Source organism: Alligator mississippiensis, chromosome 8, assembly GCF_030867095.1.
Source record: "Alligator mississippiensis isolate rAllMis1 chromosome 8, rAllMis1, whole genome shotgun sequence".
Lineage (NCBI taxonomy): Eukaryota > Metazoa > Chordata > Crocodylia > Alligatoridae > Alligator > Alligator mississippiensis.
In genome coordinates this window covers 80,550,116-80,568,429 of record NC_081831.1, presented here as the reverse complement: position 1 = coordinate 80,568,429, position 18,314 = coordinate 80,550,116, and the positions used below count along the sequence as shown (strand labels likewise).

The 18,314-nt window shown below is 49.8% G+C and overlaps 1 protein-coding gene across 2 annotated transcripts in view; it reads right to left on the bottom strand.

The window, feature by feature from the left end:
- The window catches only part of GPC3 (glypican 3), a 202,436-nt gene extending 184,408 nt beyond the window's left edge, over positions 1-18,028 (bottom strand). For both annotated transcript variants that reach the window (XM_019492767.2, XM_059732903.1), the window contains exons 1-2: positions 17,875-18,028; positions 4,892-5,053 (exon numbers count right to left, since the gene is read on the bottom strand). In XM_019492767.2, coding sequence (XP_019348312.2) covers positions 4,892-5,053; positions 17,875-18,013 — 301 coding nt within the window. In that variant the 5' untranslated portion in view covers positions 18,014-18,028. The remainder of the gene's footprint in view (positions 1-4,891; positions 5,054-17,874) is intronic.
- Between the last annotated feature and the right edge of the window lie 286 nt (positions 18,029-18,314).

Sequence of the window (18,314 nt, the reverse complement as noted above, 5' to 3'; positions counted from 1 at the left end):
GACAGGGTCCAACCTCTGCTGCACCCACTGCCTACTAAGTGCCACGCTGGACCCCAAATGCAGCACTCAGGCTTTCCAGAGCCACGGGCCAGGCTCCCAGATGTCACAAGGCTTATTTAAAAAGGATGAGGCTTTCTAAGATGTCGTATCCAAGATCCCTACATTTCCGTGGCATCCTCACTACTTGCCTTCTGGTTTCTTACGCCCCTGGGTGCACGGCGGTCACATTTGCAAGCTCTTCTCTGCAACAAGGACTAGACCCGTCCATCTCAGAACAAACCGAAGCAAGCAGAACTTTTCCAGCCATCACCTGACTCCAGGAGCAGGGGCTTTAAGGCAGTCAGAGTAGGCCAAAGCGCTTCTAGGAGGGTGCTAGGATTAGGAGGTCAATCCCCTCCTTGATCTTCCACACTTTGGCTTCGCTGACTCTCCAAAGATGCTGGGGGCAAGATGAAGGGAGAGGGGGAGAAAGATGCTTTCCTTTCTCAGCTGGAGCCTTGGGGAGGGTAGTATTTCTAGATTGGGAGGAGGATGCTACTGGCTATCCATCAACGTGAGGCTGCCCAAAGCGCAGGATGAGACGACATCGGAAATGGCAACTTTTCACGCATCCAAATAACAGCACGAAACTGGTGCGGATCATTTCCAAAGATTTTTCGGCCTGCGGCTGTACGTATTAGCCAAGCTCAGAGCAAGCTATGCAAAGACCTACTCCAACGGTAAATGCTATATTACTGTAAATATCTTGGCCAGACCCTGAATTAATGTAGCCAAGATAGCCATGCCAATCTAAAACGGAGCTAGGATGAGCTGCAGCGGGTGAGGATCTGAACCTGAGGGCCCAAAGAGTAACTTTAGAGGAGGGTAATCCATAATGCAATCCTGCTACATAGCAAACCTTCCAGGACAAAATCCCAGAACAAGCTTTGCCTGCAGGGCATGCCGCTATATTCAACTGAAACACTGTCAAACTCAACAGAGACTGTCTCAGAGAATTAAAAAAAAATAACCCATATTATTTAAAACATCTTCATCATCTTAAAAAACGCCTGCAAGACAAGACCAGGACCTAACTGTACCATTTAAATGTGGTGACAATGGGTGTTGTTGCTTTTTCTTCCCACCTTTAACTGCAATAACAGAAGAGCCCAAGGGTCTAAAACTCTAATAATCTAATAAACTTTGCTAAGTGAACATTGTAACAGATATGCCTGGATGAGATCTTTGTAAATGCCAGGCAATTTCCCCTGATCTTTATCAGCGGAGAGGCAGCCGGGGCTGGAGCAGGAAGAAATTAAATTCCGTGCAAAATAATAACATCTGGACCAGATTTTGTTTGTCAGGCGCGCGGTCCCTTCAGATGTCAGCCTGCAAATATGAAAATGAACTCCGACGGCCCGTTTCTCCTCCCCTCCAGTTGGATGGGTTTCCATACCAACACATCGCAGCGCAGCTACCTGCCCGCGGCTGGCCGGTCCCAGGGACGCAAAGTCGGGCCGCTGCAAGCCAAGTTTGTCAGAGCAACAGAGGAGAAGGGACATAATATTTTTTTCAAATAACCTTTACAATTTAAAGCCGTCTCTGTGCACCTTTTTCCCCCTGCTTTTAAACAATGGCTAGCTCTCATGGCTTTACAGCCGTCTCTCACAATGCTTTTTGTCTCCTAAAGCCCCAGCTCCTGGAGTCGTGTGGCAGGCGACTCTCCTGTGAGCTGGAAGAGGAACCCCCTTCGTCCCAGATGCTCAAGAGCTCCTCTTTAAATCAGCAACCAGTTCAAATGCAATTGCCTAACGGGACGTGGGCTTTTGCCAGCCTGACCCTCTTCTCCATAGCTAAGATACTTAAGGTTACAGCTCCCACTGCAATAAGGACAGGCTCTGTGTGCTACTCCATGCCACCTGTCATTCATGCCCTCCCATGGATGGTTCTCCAGGGAATCCAGAGTCCGTAAGACTCATGCGCAGCTGCGGATGCAAATCAGGAGGTGGAAGGAGGGCAGGCGGATTAAAAGCGCTGTTGAACGGAGCTCTGCAACTGTAGGAGATTTGCAAAGTTGTCTCCCCGGCTTCACGCCTCTGACAGTCACCCTCCAGCAGCATCTCTGGATGCTGGAGCCAGACCCAATTTTGGCAGCTCAAGCAGTTTGTTGCACTTCAGCAGCCAAAACATTTTTAAAGACGCGGAGATCAAAGCTCTGCACATTTAAAAAAAAATAAATCAAGTGCAAAATCCATCTAAGACTCCCAGCTTCTAAATCCAACGGTAACTAAAGGCTTCCAAAGGCTGGAGCGAGTAGCATCGTCACGAATCCTATCTACTCTACCTGGAGTTAATTAAGCAGAGTTCCCTGCGAGTTCCAGTTACAAACTCAGCCATGTGAAATGGGAGGACTAGGAGCCGTCTCTATTGCCGAGTGGGGGGTTTTTTTATCACTAGAGCCGTTGAGATATTTTATCATTATTATTATTACATGTTTTTTCATCAGAAAATACCAATTCCTTGTAGCCCACATGATTTTCCCACCCCACAAAACATCAATTTTAATGAAATTCTCCATGGAGAAAAAGGGCTCTCTTGTCCACAATGCTTAACAGCAGACTAGCTAATGCAAAGTAACTCGTGAGCCTGGGGCCAGGGCATGCACTTACGAGGCAGGAGATACGGGTTCGAAAACCCTGCTCCAAACCACATCTCATTTGCTTGCAAGCAGAGTTGAAAGGTCTCCGTTTCATTTCAACGTGAAGCAGAAACAGATTTCAAACCATCAATATTTTTCACAGGAAGGATTCCTGTTCCTTGGCCAGCCCCATTCACCAGCCATGGGCCATTTCTGACAACGTTTCATGCGAATCCCGAGCCTGCTGCACCATCCTCCCATTAGTTTCACTGTGTTATTTAGCACCAATAAAATAAAAATCAATTCTGCTTGGAAGAAGCTCAAGACATTATCGTCTGCTGTGCATTTGCTTTTCCTATTTTCAGAGAAGCAAGAGGCAGGTCAGGATGAGCATCAGTCTGACACCTGGCTCCACACACCACTTCTGTTAGGTCCTGATCCCCAGCCCATGAAAAGACTCCTCTTGACTCTGGAGGTCTTTGGACCCGGCCCTTAGCAAGGCACAAAAACAAATCACATTATTCTGCAAAAATATTAGTGTGATGGAAAAATGCTTGATTGCTCATGCCCTCCCCCCCCCCTTTTTTTTTTCTTAATATAGGCAAAAATGTTATTAATTTAGAATGAGTAAATCCCAATACTGCGGTGGTCAAGAAATAATTTCATCGCACATTAACCAGAGAGGAAAACATTTTGCTCGAGTAAAGCCCCTGAAGAGTGATTGCAAGCATAAGCGACTGCACCAAATTGGGATCTGCTAGTGATGAAGTGTGTTTCTCAAAGGTCAGGTTTGCTGAGAAAACAACACACCGTCCCAATAAAGATAGAGAGAGAGGGGGAGGAAAAGATACAGGTAGCTCTGGAGAGGGCAGCTCCATATGCAAGATACCAAAGTGATGGGCAAGGAAGAGAGAGCTTGTAGGCAAGTGTAAAACAGACTATCCGCCCTCCACCTTTTCCCAACCCCAGAGACTAGACTTTCATTTGAGTGTGCCGGGGATCAGCAAATTTTATTTAACATGCTTCTTAGTGGGAGGTTTATGGAGTATTATACTGGAGTCAGAGCTGGTTTGGACAGTTGCACAGTACTGGGTTGGGGTGGGGGGCTGTTAGAATTAGGTACATTGGCAGTAATGTAGCTCACTTCTAAAAGAAAAGGGATTTTTAATATTTTTTTCCCCCATTTGCTCTTTCTGGAAAGGTGCTTGGCGCTCTGTAAGCTCCAGGTCAGGCGTGCAGAGCCTCAGAGGGGTATCATCACCTTCGCTGGAGCGGATACAGCGTTTTGTGACCTTCAAGAGGAATATCATTGTGAAAAGGCCAATTCCTCGCTGCTGGTTTAAAAGGCACCATCGGCCAACACACTGCATCCCTTTCCGTTATCCCAACAGCGTCGCAATGGCTCTACACCCACAGAGCCAGTCCGATTCAAGAACCGGCAGCAGCAAGCGTAGTTCATAGAGGCCACCTGCTCGCACGACTTGTGCGTGCATCCCCGCTGGCCACATCCGAAAGCAAGGCCACAGGCATCACCAGGACCGGGGAAGTGAGCAGGACTGTGTCCTCCTCTCCTGTCAGTAGCTGACCTCAGGCACTGAGGAGTCCTTATGTTTTACAAGCAAACTCATGATTTTACTGAGCTTCCAAGGGATAAACGCACAAAGCAAGGATTAGCTCAGAGGTGCACTGCTCCGACTTGATGCAGAAAGGAAGGCGGTCACCACTGCTAGCACAGATATCTCTGACATAACTTGGCTTAACGCTGCGATTCCACCTACCTCGCACGCATGTCAAATGAGCAGTAAATACCCCGGTGCCTCCCCGTGCAGCAGATCTCAGTTATAAACACCGCAATACAAGCCCAGAAAGCAGCAAAAGGCAACGGTTTGGGTCAGCTGTAGTTTCTGTCCTGCTAGAGATGACTGAGCCACCTGCCTCAGGTTGAAAGTGTAGACTCCCTCGGTGTTCGAGGAAGTGGGGAGGACACCAGGTCGTGCCCCAGCCTGGTCTAGGTGAGAAGCAAGGCGTCTACCTATTGTAGATCAATGCAAACCCCCAAAACACTCAAGGCATGCTCAGGAGGCATTTTGCCACTTGCTAGGCAAGGCAGATATGAAGCAGATGCCCCCAACCTGCCTCCAGTATAGGAAAGCCCACTCCAGGGAAAGCCCAAGCCCCTGCAGGACTCGGTCCCATTTGCCAAAGGTGATCGGCCAGCTCCAAGCATCCAACTCCCCCGTCGCCTTGCAAAGGGGACCCCCCCTGCCCCCTTACCTTGGAAGACGGCAGCGTTCTGGATGACGAGGAACTTCAGCTCCATGCTGGCAGACTGGAGAAGCTGCTCCATGTTCAAGCGAGCTGTTGCCTGGTACTTTTCCTCCATCTTTCTCGAGCAGCACGTGGAGCCCTTCGGGAGGCACACTTGCAAGTCAGACCCTGAGAACACACACAAGGGGGGTGGGAAGCGGGCATCAGTAACGTAGACATGTCGGGCCCCTACGAAAGAGCAGATCCGTAAGTTGGTACTGATGCATTAACTACTTTAGGCAAAGCCTTTCAGCGTCTCGATTCATAGGAGGGCGGGCTGGGTTTCCAAGGGGTGCCAGGGCAGGAGACCCCAGGTAAATACAGCAAGGCAATGAACACAGAAGCCCCCGTATCTGCTCCCAGCACAGCCCCCCAGCCTACGACACTGGACCAGGGATACAGCACAGTGTGTCACTCGCGTCTCCGTGGCTGCAGGCGTGACAGGAGCACTATAGGAGGAAGCCAGAAGGTTGGGAAGGGCATAGGAAACCCAGCGCACAACAAGGAGCAAAGTGATGATGCTGACAGACAGAAGAAACAAGGGTCTGGGGGTAGGGAACTCATGTCAATGAAACAAGGCATATAACCAAGCAATCCAGTCTGCCACGGACATCGCAGGATGGGATGTACACTGCAACAATGACTTTTCAGTGCCCTCCATGTCAGGTGGCAGACAAGGTGCTTTGGGTAAACCCAATATCTTTTATTAAACCAACCTACACCCCTGATCCATGCCAGGCGGCAGCCTCCCTTGCAGAAAGCCTGCTAGAACGGTGCAAGGGTTAGCATCATGCTGGGCCAGCCCTGTATCACTTAACTTACACGCACTACACTGAGGACCACGGGATGCCTGTGAACGGGCCTGGGGCTTTCACCAAGCACCGTGCAAGTTGGCGGGCCCCCTTCTCTCAGACACAGCGGCAGGCTCAGATCTGGTCTGCACCAAGTCCAAGCGCAGTCGCACGTGCCGACGCACCATCGGACTGCACGCGGCAATGCTCCTCACGAGGCAGCCTCCCGCTGCAGCAGACCAAGTGGAGAAGCATCCACGGTTTTCAGAAAACAACTGGTTCGGGTGCCTGGCCCCTGGGTGCCCAGCCTGGGTTTGGTTTGGTTTAAACCAACTACTGAGGTCTCGCACTCTCGAAGCAAATTAGCTCAAGTTACACGCTCAAAACGCCAGGATTTTAGAAAATGCCTGGACTTCATTCCAACTCATAGGCTTGCAATTCTCTTCCGGACTCACTCCCGGAAGCACGAGATTAGGAAAAGATCTGAGTTTTCACTGAAAAAAATCCATGAAGTTTCCAGCTCTCACGGTTGCAAAGAAACACTCAGAAACAACCCTTCCAGCCCAGACACTGGAAGACAAAGAAAATAGAGCTACTTTTACTATTGGGTAAAAATCACTGGGCTTTTTAACTCCCAGGCTTTTGAATGCCTAGTGCTGAGCAACTTCAGTACCTCTTGGCCATATTTATAAAGACATCCATAAATTCTCAACTCCCTTCCAATACTGCGCTGCAGGCAGGGAGGTACAAACAAAACCAACAGCCCAGGTCAGCAGAAGATCGTTTTATAAAAGAAAAAAATATCTCAAATCCACTGCAATGATTTATCATGTTTGGTGGGTAAAATACTATTAAGTAGCTGGTTAAGATGCAATTTGAGGTTTGGAGACCTGAAGCCCGGTGCAACAGCCATTGATGCCATCCAGTCATCTCCCCAAAACCTCCTACATATTCATGATCGGTCTCAAGGAAGTGTCCAGAGATGCCAATGAAATACTGTGCAAACTAGACGACAGTCCATCCCTGGTCCCAAGGAGCCAATAGGAGAGCTGAATGCAACTTTTCCACCTATTGCCAACATGCTGTCTCACACGAGGTGCGCGTGGCAAGTTTTTAAGGCAACACGAAAGCAGTTAGTCCGACAGCGCCCTCCGTAAATGTCTGGCTTTGATCTGATAATTAACCATCCTCCCAGGTTTCTCTCCTTCCCTCCCCCTTTTTAAGATTTTTTTTCCTAGATGCACTTTCCAGCTGATCGCTGTAAAGCATCAGAAGTTGCCTTGGTCAAATGAGGCATGAAAGAACAGGGCATGCATGCATGTCAAGCCTGATCACACGTGCCCATCAGAACAGGCGACACGTGTGCAGAACGTGCTAGGAAAAAAAGAAATCACCAGGACTCAATCACAATGGAGAGCAAAGTCCTCCTTCCCCTCTCCCCAATGCAAGTTGGAGGCAGAGGATTATTACTGATAAGGGAATTGCACCTCACATCACAACAACAGTGGAGAGGGCAGTGCTGGCTAATGGCTAGGACACGGGGCTGGGATTTTGGACACCCGGATCCTATGTCCAGGGCTGCTGCTGGACTCCAAACAAATCTCTTTACTCCCTACTCAGCTGCTCCTCCATGAGCCAGTTTAAGATGAACAGGTAAGGAGCCAGGCACTGCTACTGCAAGGGGGCAAGCGGCGACAGGCAGGACAGACCACTTCGGAGGAGGAGGGCGACGTATATTTTATGCTTCAAAAAAAACCTGATCTTGTAAAACTGCACAGTGTGCTCAGAGCAAGACATCGTCCTAATGAAATGAGTGGTCGCATAAAAGCACTTTAGAAGGATTTTGGAAATAAATTGAAGTCAATTTACACCCCAAAAGGCTTTGCCTGGTTTCTTTCAACCCGCAGCACAGCTCTCAATTTACGGCCAATGTGGGGCTGATTTCCTCCGACGTTCATTATATTCGGACGTATTTCAAATGAAAAGGAACTGGTGATTAATAGAAATACCAATATAGGGGAAAAAAAGAATTGGAGATCTCGCAATGAACAGAGCTGAACAAGCAAAAGGAAGGAAGAGGCCACAGGAGAGTCTCCCATACCCCTCACACCCTCCTCATTAGCCACTACACCCCCACGTCTCTCCAGTTGATTCTTACTTTTAGGTACAATGACAGGCACCCATCTCGCACTGAAGCAAGGGGGCCAGGAATTAGCTCTGGTGGGCAGTGGTAGCCAACAATATCAAATCTCAGTAAATGTTACGCTAACCCCAACAGGGCAGAAGGGCCAGGTTCTTCCAGAATTTGAGAGCATAAGGGTCATTGTCAGTTCAGACCTTTGCTTGTTCAGAACCAGCCGCTGGGAGCACGGGTCACTGGACCTGCTCTCTAGTACGGTTCTGGACAGGCACAATCTTGCTGAGCAATGTGGGGCCACTTGAAGTGCTTGGAAAAGCTTTAATTATCAATGTTTATTTTTATTACACTGCCACGTAAAAGCCCTAGTAATGCACCAAGACCCTGTTGGCACTGGATTTATGACCAAGATACCTTGTTCTGGGTGGACCCAGACCCTCAAGCTGACCACAAGCTCTCCGTTTGGTAATAGGTGAATTTTGCAGATACACAGTGATAGCAGATAAAAATAAGGCAAACAATTCTATATCTACTAGTCCCAGTGTTCACAGAGTCAAGATACAGGACGGCCAGGATGCAAACTTCACCCTGAGGTTCTCTCTTGAATGCCAGATGTCAGCAGCCTGGAGGTCTTAGGCTGAAGGCCACCCTGCTCCTAGTGGTGGCCCCGGGTTCACCTCTCAGGGACCCTCTGCTGCTCTGAAATCTCTCCTTTTGTATTCTCTCTCTCCTCTGATGACTCTTCATCTTTGGGCATTGTTGATTGGTCTCCCTGTGGTCATCATACTGTCCACGTTCTGTCTGGTCAGCATATTCCTTTGTTTCACAAACATGCACACATCCTAATTTGGTTCTTTCCAGTCTTCTCCTAATTTGGTCTGTTCCCCAAAATTAGAAAGCCCAAGGGCTCTGCAGCTGGGCACTGTGACCTGGCCAACGTGGCAGTCCCTTATCTCACGTTATGGAACAGTGTGGTACAGGTCTTCAGTTTCCCAGCCTGTGTCTGCTTGCCCTGGACTGTTGTTCTAATGCATATCTACTTTACCTACATGCCAGTTCCCAAAAGCAAACCTCTAAACAGCATTTTCTAGCCATCAGACCCCAGTATGCAAGGTGCTGTACAAACTGCAGAGGCTCTAGCACAGGGCTGTCCAACTGGTAGCTTGCAAGGGTTTAATCTGACCCCCCAGGAGTGGCATGGGACATGGATGCCCATGGCACAGTGCAGCAGGGGAGCCTGCAGCTGGTGAGTTGCCTGGGTAGTGGAGGGGTGAGGGCAGCCCCCAGCCACTTAGAAGTTGGACAACTCTGCTCTAGAAGAGCAGCACAGCACTGATGCTCTGGAACAGCTTGTCAACGAGGCTGTAGCAAGAGAAGGTCATTCAGCATGGTCCTGAAGCCCAGGGACAGACATCTGACACCATCCAAGCTTGTGGACAGACACAACTAGGCATTTGATATATTACCGCATATTTCTGACTTCAAAAAAAGGACCAGAGAAGGTCTCATGGATCATCCCAAACATCTCCCAGGTCCCACTCTGCCTACCAATTCACTCTGGCAGGTATTTTATGCAATGTTTAAACATCTCTCGTGATGGTCCCCAAAGCGGGAGATAGTTAAGATCATTCTAATGCTTAATGGCCCTTACTGTTAAGATTGTTTTATCTTCCAACCTACATTTTCCTCCTTTTTTTTTTTTCTTAGTTTCAAGTCATTGCACCTTGTAATGCCATTCTCAATCCCTGAAAATGATCCCTTCCCTTTGCTAGAGATCATTACAATTTCTTTTTGGAGAGAAAATCTCTAGCTTGTTACCCTGACAGGTCTGTGAAAGCACATTCAGATGCGTGCGTATTGATCTTCCTATTGCTTTTTAATGCTTTTGTCTCTATGATGGGAGGCATGCACGCCTGAACCTTGCAAAATAGGACCCGCAGCGAGGAAGTGGCTGCAGGATCTGACCCCATAGGTGGGCATGTGTGTATGAGTGAGCATTACAGTGCTGTGGCATTTATGCCATCTTGGGGAACAGCAGTGTAAATGCCTCAGCAATTTTGCACACACTCATGGTAAGCAGAGCTACAGTCTCCGTAGAGCCGCAATAATGTACTTGGCCACATTCCTCACACCTCAACGTAGGAATTTTAAAATCCATTGTCAGCTGCTTCTCAGTAAGCCGTTCACGTCGATAGACAACTATTTCCAAGGAGAAGGGCTCAGCACCATAGGAGTTAAAGTAATTTTGATGGAATACGGAGAAAACTGAGGGGGGAAAAAAATCCATACCGCCTACATGCAGGTGTTGCAGAATTTGTAGAAAAGGCTTATGGGCCAAATTCTGATCTCCGTTACACTTCATTAAGACCCCAACTCTGTAATCAAGTACAGGCGGAGAAGCGGCTAATTTCATTAGGGCACAAGCGTCTGCCCGCCCAGGCAAAACTGCAGCTTCGTGTCCTAGAATCAGGTCACCCTGTTCGAATCAGTCCTGGTTTTACGTGCGCGTTACCAAGAGGAAAAGCTGGCCCCGAGGGTTTAAGTGAGTTAAACTGCAAAGGGCTCCACAAGCAATAATTGGAGGACAGCTCAATTTACTGAGCTGCAGTAATGCTGCACCATGATCTGTGGTTCAGGAGCTCCTGAAGGATGTTGTCACGTCATTATTAACTTGAGACCCAAAAAAAAGAGAGACCCACCTTCTTTTGAAAACTTCGTTATTTCTAACTGGCCGGTGCCATTCGTGTCACCCTTTTAAATGAGTGAAGGGAATTATTTAAGGGCTGCCATAGAGATTTATTTCCCCCCTGCCATTTCAATACATATATTTTTAAACTTGTATTTAAATGACATGATAGAGGGACTGAGGCTCTGCCTTTGACTTTTACTACTCGACATTGCGAGGAGGAGGGAAATGCAGCTGTTCAGAACGCAGGTCAAGTGCCGCTCTGTCTGTTTTTTTAAAACCTAATTAAAGAGATATAAATTATAAACCAACCTTGTTCGATAGGTGATTAAAGTCAGAACAGTATGGGTACAACGTAGGACATTTATTATTCCTTAATTATCCCTTATTCTCTGCTCTCTCTTCGCTTTCACAAGGCTGTCTGAAACCAGATTCTCATTCAAGTCTTGCAAAACTGGGCAGATGATTGCCACAGAAATATGGCAGTGCTATAAAAAGCATTTTTAATGAGAGGCGATAAAGAAAACATAAGTAAATAGATTTTATGCTTTGTTTTTCCTCCCTGGCAATATCCCTTATCCTTTTAAAAAAGTAGACCATCAAGAACAGGCTGTTTGATTTATGGATATGCATACGCATCCTATGTGTTTTAATGGCACACATGCAAACACGCACATCCAAAGCCATTCAAAAGTCCCAGAAGAATACTAGTCAGGATGTTGTTAAAGTTAACCCCTGGAAAAAAAAATTAATGGTCTCACTATAAAATGATTGCCTGAGGAGGCTGCTAAGTTTTAGGGTGCTGCTCCTGCTCTTTTTACTATCAAGAGAGCAACTTGCAGGCCTGAAATAATTAAGAGCAGAAAACTCAATTATCTAGGAAACCGAGATCTTCAACTATTGCACTAAGCTAAATGGCAACTATTGCACTAAGCTAAATGGAAAAGCTGCTTGGATGAAAACACCACGAGTCCTGCTGGGTACAAAGGTACCCGGGCCACAGGCAAAGGTATCCATGTGCCCAACAGGGATCTTCTTACCCCGGTCCACTCCAGCTTCACGCCAGCCAGCCAGTTTGAAAGCCCCATCATTCAACTCTGAAAGCTAAGAGGGTAATCGCCTCGATTCTCCTGGCATTTGTCTAGATTTTCTTCTATTGAAGAGAAGGAACAATGTGCACAAGAAAATGCCAAATATATAACGACTCTCTGAGATGTCTGTGTAGGCAGTCACCGAGCTTTCCTGGGGAACGGGACCTGCTCTTGGCAAGGCGATGATCCCTCTCCACCCCACCCAGAGCCCCACCTTTCACAGTGTGCAAGAAGGGATGGAGCAAACACAAGATCCCCACTTTCATGGCCCCCCAAGGTGCCAAAGGAGGAGGAAAGGATCCAGAACAGCTTCACCGCCCTCCCATAGGGAAGAGAGCCCATTCAGGCATCAGTGCCCGCTGCCTGCCCAGTCTCTCTACAGGGCAACCTCGAACACAGCCGCTTTAAAATGCTCAGCGGTTATTGCCCACCCCGTCAGCCCCACCACCTTGACAGGAGGACAGGGGCATATTTCCAGCCACTTCAGGAAGCAACAGCAGTATGGCTTAGCCCAGGATGCCACAACAGCAGGGACGACAGGCCATTTCTTGGCACAGTCCCTTGGGATATGAAAGGCTGAAAGCCCAACTCCCTCCCAGTTTGGTAGCAAATGCCCCAAACTGCTGCTTCCCCTGTCTTCTCTATGAAGACCTGGCCCATTATACAGTTAGGAAGCTACATGCTGTTTCCACCTGCTAAACGCTTATCCTCCCTGCCCAATCTGTGGCTTAAGCTCACCAACGAGATTTGGAAAGGGCAAGACTCCTACGCACAGAAAATATTCCCTGTGCAGAAGGGGAAAGCCTTTCCCTGCACCTGCAAAGCTCTAGGGAGTTCAGCTTGTGTTGGAAAGAGTCCAAAACTGCTGGCCCAACAGGAAGAAGACGGTTTATTCAGCCCGACACAAGCAACGCCAGCAGGCTCACATTCACACCGCCTCCGACTAACACTGGTGCCCAAAGATAGACTCCCAAATCCATAGGCTTCTACATAAAAAGAGGTCTGATTCTCCAGTGACGAGCAAATGCAAGTCCGCCGCCGAAGCCAATGTACTCAGCACTCTAAAAAAAAATAAAAATCAGACCACTTTCAACGTGTGGGTCACAAACGATGGTAAGTTGAACTTCGGGTATGCGGATGGCAAAGCGAGTGCAGCACTCTCTGGCAGCCACCTATTAGCAAACCTGAGATAAAGAAGAAAGTGGGAGCCGTAGGGCTGGGGGGTCCTCGAGGGTCACCTAGTACTAGCCGAATCGCCTGCTCTTCCCAAGTGCCAGGCATGCACCATCCAGCCTCTCTGGGGAGATTTCCCAGCTGGTTCCAGCCCTCTTTTACAGGGAGGAAGTTTTCCTCATCTGAATCACCGTGCTGCGGTTTAAACCCACTGCCCTGTGTCCTGTCCAGTTGTCCTCCCTCTTTACGGCAGCAATTTTCAAATACCAGAAAAGCTATCCTATCCTTCCCTTCACCTCCTATTCTCCATACTTAGACCTTATTCTCTCTACCTTTCCTCGTGCAGTTTGCAAACCCAGGTAAACATTTAAATAGTGAGAGGAAATATGTAAAAAGAGCAAAAGAGATAAAAAATGACAGAGGAAAAGCCAAACCAAGATGTACAGCAGAAGAAAGCAAAAAGGAGACCATTTACGTCTTACTGATTTATCGACAGAAAAGCAATTTATCTCAACCCAGAACTCCACATCAGAGCATATTTTTGCTCAGGATTTCCGTTTCCAAAGATCTTGAATAACTTCCAAATCGCAAGAAATCTCCTCTGGTATTTTTAGATTTCTCTCAAGAGACCTCAGGGTCCGGTATCTCCCCCGCTCTCCTAAATGCACATAAAAAAAGTTTTCCCCTCCAAATAAAATCTAGGTATTGGCATAAATTACTCCAGGATGCTCCCTCGAGTAATAAACTGCATTTGATGGCAGCTAGGTTGCAAAGCTCTCAAAATGCTTTCAAACATGTTCGAGTGTACTGTGCTGATGCAGAAAGACACGGCACAGTAGTCAGTACTAATGTCAGCTCAGACCACCTTCCTACAGCCTAATGGATGTCTCCAGTTAATATTACTGCTGTAATATTAGCATTACTCATGAATCAATATGAGCCAGTGTGTGTGAAGTGCTCGCACTTTAAACACGTACCTGCCAAACTGGACTTGCACGGACTGACACCTGTCCAGGCAAGATGCTGCACCAAAATGATACAGCCAGCAGCCCCCCCACCCCTATCCAGCTGCAAGATCAGGCCAGACATTGTTTCCCCAAAAACCTACTGCTATTGTATTTCACCTCCATGTGCCATTCGATGCAACTTCTCAGAAAGCACCATGGGTTTCCAGAAATTACTGTCCATAACTTGTGTCAAAGCGTGTTTTAAGTAAGTTATTTAAAGCCTTAATTATTGCCAACTTTGTGTGAAATATAGATACAGGTTCTGCAAATGATTTGCAAGTGGGAATCTCAGAACTTTTTTTTTTTCCTTTTAATTGACAGATGTATGAAGGGAGAAAAGCAATAAACAGAAGCCTGGAAAACAGCACTTGAATGATGTTTCCCCCATTACGGAGATTTATGCAGATGGTACTAGGAATAGTTGATGCTCTGAAGTATAATTACTAAAGAGTCATCCAAGATGAACCAGATGCAAGGTATAAGCAGGCAGTCATTACTTTAATTATGATCAAGTTCATGTACTTTGCCAAATGCAGAATCCACTTTAGATGTGATAAGTTGTAGCTTTGACAGGGTCAGACCCAGGTAGCATGGGCTTCAAACACCCACCCTGCTCCCAGGGACTGATCCAGGCAGTCGGCTCTGCAGAGAGCTGCTTGCTCCATTTGTACAACAGGAAGGTAGGAGAGGCAGGGGAGGGGAAGGGGAGATTTAGGGCAGAGGAAATCAGGGAGCATCACAGACCTGCACTTCACTTATTGCTTGCTTCGTTTATTAATAATCTCAAATCCCAGGAAGGGGGGAGCAGCTGCATTTGCAGAGTGGGCTGAGAGGCTCTGAACCGGGGCTGAGTGCTCAGGCAGAAAACAGATTTCTTTCAAAGAGGGCAGAGCAATAATAGATAAGGGCCACTCCACGTATGTCCCTAAAACTGGTTTGGGCTACCGAGCCAAGGAAACCAGTCTGCCCCTGGTATGCTGATGTCAGCACTGGTCTTGGTGGAGAAATAAAATACTTCCCCTTCCCCATCAGCATCTCCAGGAGCTGGAGGACTTGACAGGCGTGCCAGCAGCCTTCGCACCTAGGGCCAGGCTAGGCACCCCCCAAAGCAGCCAAGTCACTACAAGCGGGTGAAGCAGCTCGTGGCACTGATGCCGCCGTCTCACTCAGACACACCAGCCGCTGCGACAGCTCACAAGGCCAAGTGCCGTTTCAGGAAACCACAGCTTGGCGTTTGCAGCAGAAACGTGCTTTAAGTAAGTTTTTTTATTTTAGGAAGCAAAAGCTCAACTCCCATTTTGTCTTGCGGAGGGAGGCTGCCTTGACGGAGGCACACGGCATCTGGCACCGGATCAAGATGAAACAGTGCCATCAGGTGCTAGGACTAACGCAGCCATTGTCAGAAGGAAGTTCCCCCCCACCCCTCAGCTGCACGCGTGCCCCCGTTCCCGCAGCTCTCAAACAAGTGTGCGTGTAGGCAGGCTACCCTTAGCCCTTTGCAGCCAGCTTTCGCAAGGGAAGCTGCTTGCTGGCAACCCGCCACCACCGACTTCAGGTAGCGTGTAATTACAAGCATCGATCCCCAGCTTGCAACCAGTTCCCTGCAGGTGGATCCCTTTGTCTGCACAGCACTAGGAGATCCACCCACACAGAGCTCGTGCTTTTCAAGTATGCTCCAGGGCCCAGATCCGCAGCTCTCGCTGGCCACGCGGGGTAGGGAGACTCGACGTCCCTGCATGCTTCTAGCTGCCACAACCTGCCCTGTTGTGCCGTTCTGCTCAGCACTCTTAACTCATTACAGCACTCCCAAGAGAGCCGGTTGGATTCACAAACCCCTGCCCGCGAACCAAAAAACACAAACAGAGCAGCTTTCAGTGCCAGCTCCAGCCAGACGAGGGTGGCTCTTGACCTGCAACGCAACAAGAGGTCCTCAATTTGTGGATGCTCTCATAAAAGAAAACAAAAAAGTGAAAATATGCTAGTTCTACAGCTGTTTCATAGTTTCTAGGGGCAGAAGGGACCTGAACAGATCAAGTCCAACCCCCTGCCTTGGGCAGGAACGAGTGCTGGGATCGTAATACCCCATGGGAACATCCACAGGACCGGGCCAAGGCTGGGGGAAACAAGAAAGGGAAGAGAAAGGAAAAGCGTCTTTGCCCTGTTGCACTCTCCGCACAGGAAGCCAACAAGGATGCCACATTTGGGAAGCTGCTACAAAACGAAACATCTCCGAGAAGTCAGGTCCTGCATCAGTCCAGCCGTAACTCTGCTCTACACATATTGCCCGCTTCCTGCCCTAAGGGGGTGCAAACAGGCACAGGTAAAGTGATTTTTGCACCTCTGGGCTCTCCAGAGCCGTGGCGCTCTCAATGACAGGCTCTACCGAAACAGCAGGCTGTTGCCATCCATCTCATCCTGCCTCCTCATCTGGCTGTCCTGACGGCTTGACTGGGAAACCTGCAGAGCCGAGTGCTGTGCATCTCGCCGGGGCCTCCAGCACCAAGACAGAAGCCCCCCGAGTGCTACCACGATGCCAACACTTCGCTTCATCGTTCGTGCTTCAGCGGGATCAGGCACGCGACTCCCCGCGTGGGAAACCTGCTGTGCTGAAACACCACGGAGATGAGATGCCGGGCGGGCTGAAGGGAAGTTAAGCAGATCTCAACAGCACGCAGAGTTGTTCAAAAGGAAAAAGACAGGAGAAATTCCTGTCGACTCTTATCCGGCCAGAAAAGGCAACGGGATCTTTGCACCTGTGGCAGCCTGTCGATGCCTACATAATTTTGCACGTCTAAACATACAATTTACTCCAGAGACGGTAACTCTGCCTCCTTGTCTAGCGAGGTCTGACCCGTCGTGGTACAGCAAAGGCGTGCCACCGGGCTTGTGCTCTGTGCCAACGCCGAGGCAGTTGTGTGCCGCTTCATTTAGGCATTAAAATACATAAGGAGCTGTATAATTAAGGCCTTTGCTTTGATCTTGCATGGCTGGATAGGCTATGCTACACAGCAAAAATCCCGAGCAGAGTCTGCAGGGCTGACTCGCAGCAGCCACTTTCAAAGGGAACGTGCTCCGGGGTTAGGTTTAACCTGCTCCTTACAGATGTGCCCGCAGTCAGAGTTAGACAGGTACCGAGAGCCCGCGCTGACCCGGTGCCGCTGAAATCAGCAGCCGAGCTCCTCCAGCAGGTCCAGAGTCAAGGCTCGCTCTCCTCGCAGCTCTGTCTTCACCTAGTCCAGGCATCGGGAATAGCCAGGCCACCTTCGGACTAAACAACTGTTCAGACGGGATTGATTTTTCCAAAATAGAAGTGGACCCTGAGCTCTGCCCGCCGCTTAAGGGAAGGATGGACTGGAGTAATCTTCTTAAACCTGAAGGGTATTAAACCTCCCGGGTACCACATTCATCCCCCCTCCTCCCAGACAGTTTTGACCGGACTCAGGCTCTCGGACAAGAGAGGCTCGCATCAGCCGCGGGCACGAGGCAGACTCAGCCCCCCCCCAAATGCACCCAGGCGCGCACAACACCAGCAGCGTCTCTGCCTGACGAAGGGCGCCCGTGCCCAAAAGCTGGCAGAGAACAATTTTTCCGACTACTTAGTTGGTCTAATAAAAGAGATCACGTCCCCCCCACAGACCCTCGTTACCCCACAGGGCACAAAGATGCCCCAGGTCCCTAGCAGGGGCCAGCTCTGCCATGCAAACCCATCTCGGGTCACTAGTACTATCGGCTGCGGCTGCGGGATTCCCCTCTGCCCAAAAGGGCATCAGCTCTCCGGATCGAGCCCGCGGCCCCAGGAAAGCAGGCAGGGGAAAAAAGCCAGAAAGCAGGCAAGCAAGCAGGAAAGAAGGAAGGGAAGGAGGAAAGCAAGCAAGCAGGAAAGAAGGAAGGAAAGGAGGAAAGCAAGCAAGCAGGAAAGAAAGAAGGGAAGCAAGAAGGAAAGTAAGCAAGCAAGGAAGAAGGAAAGCAAGCAAGCAAGGAAGGAGGGAAGCAGGCAGGCAGGTCTGTTCCCCGGCTCGGCTCTGCTCTGCTCGCCCGGAGCCCGCGCCCCGTGGCCGCCCTTACCGGAGAGGGGGCCGTCGGGCACGCCGCGGGCGCCGGGCTGCAGCGCCTGGAAGGCGGCGCGCACCGGGGCGCAGGGCTGGGCGCCGAGCCGGGCGCACAGCACCGCCGCCAGCACCGCGCGCAGCGCCCCCGCGCCCATCCTGCGCCCGCGCCCGCCGCCGCCGACTGCCGCTGCCGCCGCCGCCGCCAACTTCCCCGGCGCCCGCGCCTCCTCCCCGCGCCCATTGGCTCCGCCGCGGCTCCACCTGCCGCGCCCGGCCCCGGCCCCGGCCCCGGCCCCCGCAGCAGCCCAGCCCAGCCCAGCCCAGCCCGCGCCTCCGCCAGTGGGGCTGCCGCTCGCAACTCCTCCGCGGAGCCCGGCACGGGCACGGGCACGGCCACGGCCACCCGCGCGGAGAGGAAGAAGCGGGGCTGGGAGCGACTGGGGAGCTCGCCTCGAG